The following is a 7,090-nucleotide window of genomic DNA, read 5'->3' as shown; positions in this document are numbered from 1 at the left end:
TTATATGTCAGACAATAAAATCAATTCATTTCATTTTCATTGTGTTTCTGCATTCATTATGGTGTCCCATTTCTCATAATATTATTATTTTAAAAAATATTCCTTCTATACATTAATTGATATTCTTCATAACTGTAGTCCCCCGGGCTAACCCTAAAATGCTGTTGTGATTACCTTTTCAGGTCTTAAACATTTCTCTTTGAACCATGAATGTTTCATTTTATTTGTATTTAGATCTTCTTAAAATTCCCACTTTTGGACTCATCCTTGCCACACAGCCGATGAATGGGATTGGTTTGTAAAGACTCTTATTTATAAATGACAACCTAAATTAGTGTAAAAGTCTTGTAAAGCCCCTCTACATTGGTCTGTCATGTGACGGCTCTCTTTTTAAGTCTCCTGTCCTCCTCGACTGCCCCTCCCCAGTATCTGATTGGACAGTATTGGCTGTCAACTGACGTCACTAAATGACTTCTTCATTATCAGAGTTAAGAACAGCTGTCTGCACTCAGCCCAGGCGACAGCCATCAGATGACATTCCAGAGACGGTACAACTTCATGGCTACTCAGGTAAGGCCCCATCTCCAAAGCTCCGAAACAGAAATAATCCACTTGTTCTCAGCGGCACCTCCTGGTAGTTGGCACTGCACTGTGGATTTGATTTCACTTCTCCATTTTTTATTATTACATTGAACTTTTTCAGTTGTGATCTGTGGTTGAAGTTGTTATCACCACACAGTACTGTTGCTACCTCACTCTGTTGTCTGCTGTTTGTATTCACTGGTGCAGAGATGATCAGTCCCTGTATGGCGAACGTCCTAGCAGTACAGTTTCTGAGTCCTTCATGAAATCTTACGTGTTGCTGATGACGGCTGATACAGGAGGACCACTTTCAACATTCAGAACAGATAAGAGGCTTACCACAAGTAGGACAGTCATTTATAAATATGAAGGCCACTGATGTCTGAAAAGCGTTAACCACATTTAGGACAACAATGAGGTTTTTTCCTGCACCTATAAGTTGTTGAAGAAGATTCTTGCTGTTTGTGAAATATGTGTTGTATTCCAGTGTGAATTCAGATGTGGCTCTGAGGTGACCTTACATCTACGATCTGTTTGCCACTTTTAGTGTTTTCTCCACTATTCTTATGTGCTTATTAACTACTTTCAACTGGAGTCCTTTACCACATTCAGAAGATTTTTTTTTTTTTTTGCCTGAGGATCCAATGGAAAGATCATTTGACATTTCTGAGAAAGGTTACATTTACTCCAATAAGACTTTGTGTATCTCTGAAACCTTTTTCTGGAAGAGTACCATTTAGCACATTCAGAACAGGTGTACTGCTTCTGTCCAGTGTGAATTCTCATGTAATCAATAAGAGTCATGATGTCTGAGAAAATCTTACCACAGTCAGAACAGCTGTTTCATAGCAGATTGAATTATTTTATGATCGCGAAGAGAACTGTTATATGAGAATCGCATTCCAGATTCAGTACAACTTTAAGGCTTCTCTCCAGTATGACTTATGCTTATACAGAGAAGTAAGGTGGGAGAATTGTTTGCCACATTCCAAGTAAAGGTGAGGTTTCTCTCCGGTGTGAAGTCTGATGTGTCTCTTTAGGGTGCTTTGTTGTGAGAACTGCTTATCACATTTAGGACAACAATAAGGTTTCTCTCAATTATGAGTTCTGATTTGGCACTGAAGTGTGCTTAAATATAAGAATTGTTTCTCACATTCAGAACAGCAATGTGATTTGTCTTCATTATGGATTTTGGCACATGGATAAATACCTTTCCGATTTGTATAACATTTGCCACATTCAGAAAATACATACTACATTTTCGCTTTAGTGGGAGTTTGTGTGTTTAATTGAAAAGAGCTTATGTTTAAAACCTTTTTCCACATTGAGATCAGCAATATGGTTCCTCTCGAGTATCAATTTCTGTGTGCCTTTGAAAACTGAGCTTGTCTGAAAATTTTTCAGCACGTTGTGGACAATAATGAGGTTTTTCTCCTGTGTGGATTCTTCTGTGCCTCTGAAGACTGCTTCTCAACGAGAACGACTTACCACACTCTGAACAGCAATGAGGTTTTTCTCCTCTGTGGCTTCTTCTGTGCCTCTGAAGATAGCTTCTCCTTACGAATGACTTACCACATTCTGGACAACAATGAGGTTTGTCTCCTGTGTGGATTCTTCTGTGCGTCTGAAGATTGCATAGATGTGAGAACGACTTACCACATTCTGAACAACAATGAGGGTTTTCTCTAGTGTGGATTCTTTCGTGTTTCTGAAGATTGCTTCTCGTTGAGAATGACTTACTACATTCTTGACAGCAATAAGGTTTTTCTCCTGTGTGGATTCTTCTGTGGTTCTGAAGATAGCTTTTCGTTGAGAATGACTTTACATTCTCCTGTGTGGTGGATGAAGATGGCTTCTGTGAGGATCTGAAGATGGTTTTTCTCCTGTGTGGATTCTTCCGTGCCTATACATGAGAATGATTTACCACATTCTGAACAGCAATGAGGGTTTTCTCCTGTGTGGCTTCTTCTGTGGATCTGAAGATAGCTACTCGTTGAGAATGACTTACCACATTCATGACAACAATATGCTTTTTCTTCTGTGTGAATCTTCATATGCTTATTAAGATCACTTTTGTGTGTGAATTGTTTGCCACATTTCAAACAACATTTTTTTCCAGTATGAATTTGGATTTCTTTCTCCACTTGCTGTCCATCAATTTCAATGGCTTCTGTCTGTGTTACTCCAGTAGCAGGGAGAGAACTGCACTGCAAAAAGGCTGCTGTCAGGTTCTCTGATCCTCTTGCTGATTTCTTCATACCTTTCTCTTTGTACTGAAGGGAGAGCTGACCAAATGAAGGTGGACAGAAGCCGCCATTCTTCTGTAAATCTGAAAGAACACAAACATTTTAAATATTGTTTTTTCCCTGACACCTTTATCCAAGATGACTCACAACATTTGAGACACAATTGGTTAAATTTCTCTTCGTCTTCCAACTGGAGCATAGGCAGGTCATGTGACTTGCTCGAGTTTGATGTCCAAATTCCTAACCACTACCCACCTTTTAAAATGAATGAAACAGTACAAGTAAAGTGGTGGCACACTGGTTGGAGTTCCTTCCTCACAATGAGGTGCCATTTATGTTCTGGCCACTCCATGTGTGGTCTTTACATGTTCTGGTGCTGTCTGTTCAATTTCTCCATCTTTCTTTCATATGGGAATGACAGGCCTGATCTGATTAACGGATGACAAATTAAAATCAGCCAATTTTCACTCCAAATGACTTGACCAATGATCAGCAATTAGCTGATCTTAGCATCTGATCTTAAATGATAAAAAGCATGTAAGACAAAGTTCCAACATTACCAAAATACAGAAACACGTCCTTGCCAATCTAACAGTTTTGTTTCCTTCCTACAAGAGATAACAAATTTGCGGTTTGTAATATTTTTCTACAAAAAAAGTTACTCATGGAATATTCTGTGCTAACACTTTCAACAATACAAACCTTATTCAACATCTGAGAAGTAAACACAAAAGGGACTGGTGTGAAGAACGAGCTGTTCAAAGCCTGAGGTGACCATCAAGCTTAGTCTAGCTCAGTCACCTACTCTCAGTCGGCCTCCAATAATGACATCACTTAGAAAACTCAACCTTATAACACTGACATCAAGAACACCAAAGACTTACTGTGACAGCAAAAACAGTGGAATTCGTAAGCCTGGACAATCAGCCACTTTCAGTTCTGGAAGATGTCACCTTGTAGATCATTTAGATCCTCAATTCCATCTGCCAATGAGTGTTTGTTGACTGATTTATTTGTATAATTAATTAACCAGAAATTAGCTATTTTGACTAAAATCCCTTTGATTAGCCTTTCAGTGAATGTGTAGGTAGATGGGAGGAAAGGGATGCAGAGTTTTACTGAGCTGGTACATAAATATAAATCGTTATCAAGTGGACATCGATTAGTTAGAAATTGTAATCAGCCCTGTTATTGGCTGGTTAGGTAGAACAGTATGAGCCTAGTTTTTAGACCTAAATAAAATAATACTAATTACGCATAATAAGCATTGAGTGTGAATAGTCACTATACAGTTATGAATTCTGTAACAGACATTACTATCACCAAAGTAAACAATGGTACAAGGACACATATTTCACAGATGACTGCAAATCTCAAGCTCAAACTGTTTAGTGTTGGTGTCTCGACCACACAGACGCACTCGGACAGCTGAGAGATCCAAAGAAACTCCCTGCCAACAGAACTGCAGAATGCAAAAAGAAATTGTCAATAAAGATAAAAACGATATTTGAGTCCACAGCATCAGAGGTGAATCTTTATCTTTGTGAACCTTATACCACAAGAGATGCTGGGCCACTGGCTTTCTGGAGGACCAATAAAATTCGTCGTCCTACCTGTGCCCTCCTTATACGAGTGGGGACAGCGAGGGTCTGCTCAGTACGGCAGCACACGTCATGGATGACAGGAGGATCAGACTGTACTCAGAACATGCAGAGATGCTTATAATCTTATATAAGAACCTGAAGCGTTCAGCAAGACTGTGTCGATTTCTTCTTGTCGGAGTCGACGTCTACAAATATCTAGTTGAACATTTTATTTTATTAGAAATGGGGAGTATGATTAAGACATGCCTTTTGTTTTGTTCCATTATGTGTGCATTATGGGTAAATGTTCTTTGCGTATGCTGTATACGGGAGCACTTTATTATGGAATGTGAAGTTTATGCATAGCTAAAAATTAATTTATTATAAAAAAAAAAAAAGAAAATCAGTATTATTATTATTGATATCAGCAGATCCTAATGGATTGGAATGGGTGATCAATATCAGCTCTAAAGACTCTGATAAGAGTCTATCTACCCAATCATGTGCCTGAATTGGGGTTTTCTCTTCTTTATTGTAATATATTTGATGATATTTACATCCTCTAGAACAGGGGTTCTCAACGTCGGTCCTGGGGACCCCCTGTCGCTGCAGATTTTTGTTCTGTGTTTAAAGAACAATATATTAATTAGAAAATTAAGTTTGCTAAAAATATATATATATTAAAATGTACCAAGCAGTTATATAGGAATAATGCATTTTTTTCTTTTTAACAGTATTTTCATTCTACTTTTCTAGGTGTTCTAATTGTTTAATTAATTCATTATTTACTAATCAGTGGGTCTGACTCTAAAGTAGCTCCAGCCTTTGATTATTCCGTGTTGTTTGTCTGGGTGTCTGCTCTGCTCGTTTTAAGTTGTCATCATTAAGATACAATGAAGGGGGGAAAACTGCACAGAGAAACTGCAAAGTATAATGAAATCAACAAAAGAGAGTTAAGCATTTAAATCAAAAGCAGAAAAATTTATAAATGTCTTATAAATGTAAAAATCATGCTGCTATGCTTTTCTGAATGTCAAATAAAAGAAAAACAAATACCAGCTAATTAAATGAGATCAGTGCTATAAGGTGTTGTCACAGATTAGGAATCTGGTTGGAACAAAAACCTGCAGCCACAGGGGTTCCCCAGGACCGACGTTGAGAACCCCTACTCTAGAACCTAATTTGGACTAAAACATAAACACACAAATGTATCCGCTTGTGTTAGGGGGGCACAGTGTTTAGCTCAGCTGCTTTATTGTTCAGGTGTCCGGGGGTCAAATCCTACCCACAGTTGTTCTACACAGGGGCTCTGAATGGTGTTTCTGGTTATTCTGGTTCTTCCCCTCTCATCCCCGAAAAACATGCAGGTGAAGTGGAGTGGTGACTCCAAACTGACCCGATGTGACGGTGGGAGACAGAAGGGCCCAACATCATCTCCAAGTGAAGATTTCAAACCACTGCCAACTTTTCCAGGCCATGCTGCCCCAGCAAGTCAAGACACTGAGACCCCCAGAATGTCATTATGGCACGTACAGGTAGCTCTTGTCACTGTTAACGTCAAAGTGCACGAGATTACATATTAGGTGTGCAATGGCTTGAGCAAATTCACTCTTATTTAGTGCACAGGGCTAAGGATTTTATTCTTATTTATTTCTTTTTGTGGACATTTCTGCCGTAACTGCCACACAATTTAAGAAAAGTACACATCTTTAAAAAAATATGACTTTTGATATTCTCATTGAACGTAATGCACTGTTGCCCTAACATAAGTCACAGCTTCAGTCAAAGCTTCATGATGTTCAAGTCATGCGCTGAACACTTTAGATTTTTCTTTATTCACTCAAGTTTGTCTAATTTATCATTTATTAGGTAACCTATTGTTTGTTATCATGGGCCTGAGCAGGTGGTCTTTTTCCAAGTTCAATTAACCGTGTTCCCCACTCTCATTTCAATCATCTAAAAACATCAAAGCACCCAACATTAGAATTTCTAAACACTCTCTTTCTTTTATATTTAATCACATTACTCACTTATTCCAACACTCCCAGGTGACTCTTCTACTTCTCTCCCATTTCCCTCAGTGATTTTCTCTTCAGACTCTGATAACTCTGATTTCAGCTCTGCAGAATTCTCCTGCATAGCCAGATGTCCTGTATTAGTGGACCAGGGCTGTAAACTGGATGGAGATTCTTCACAGGCCTCTTGCTTGAAAATATCCTCAGTTTCATGCTTTTGAAGTTCAAGACCAATGGAGAAATCATTCAAATCCTCAGATTTAATGGTAACAGTCACCCACTTGCACTCCTCCTCCTCTTTAAAAACTGAAATTCTTTCTTCATGATCCTCCAGCTTCACACACACATCCTCTGGTGTGAGCCGCTCACAGTCCTCTTCTTTAATGTCCACCGTTCTTTCATCCACACCATCTTCTTTGGCAGAGGCCATGCTCTGTGGGAAACTCTTCTCTCTCCTTAAGTGTCTGCCCTTCTCTTCTCAGATTCACTTCTCACATGGACAGCCCTGAGCTGGAGGCCATTAGACACCTCAGTGTATGGACAAGTGAAATGGGAAAGCCCTGTGAAAATAAAAGTGTAGAATTAACTTCATAAAGTCAGTAAAAATAATGAGCACACTTCAGGGTCACAGTGCCCTCCATGAGGTTTGGGTTCAAAGACACAT

The 7,090-nt window shown here is 38.9% G+C and overlaps 1 protein-coding gene across 1 annotated transcript; it reads right to left on the bottom strand.

Moving 5' to 3' along the window:
• Positions 1–2,321: 2,321 nt before the first annotated feature.
• Positions 2,322–6,780, bottom strand: LOC120528982 (zinc finger protein 181-like). Its single transcript, XM_039753048.1, has 2 exons — positions 6,442–6,780; positions 2,322–2,911 (listed from the first exon to the last, which is right to left on the bottom strand). The coding sequence occupies exons 1-2, from the start codon at positions 6,548–6,550 to the stop codon at positions 2,322–2,324; spliced, it is 699 nt and encodes a 232-aa protein (XP_039608982.1). The 5' UTR covers positions 6,551–6,780.
• Positions 6,781–7,090: the final 310 nt, after the last annotated feature.

This window comes from Polypterus senegalus, chromosome 4, assembly GCF_016835505.1.
Source record: "Polypterus senegalus isolate Bchr_013 chromosome 4, ASM1683550v1, whole genome shotgun sequence".
Lineage (NCBI taxonomy): Eukaryota > Metazoa > Chordata > Cladistia > Polypteriformes > Polypteridae > Polypterus > Polypterus senegalus.
This window is presented reverse-complemented; position numbering and strand designations above follow the sequence as displayed.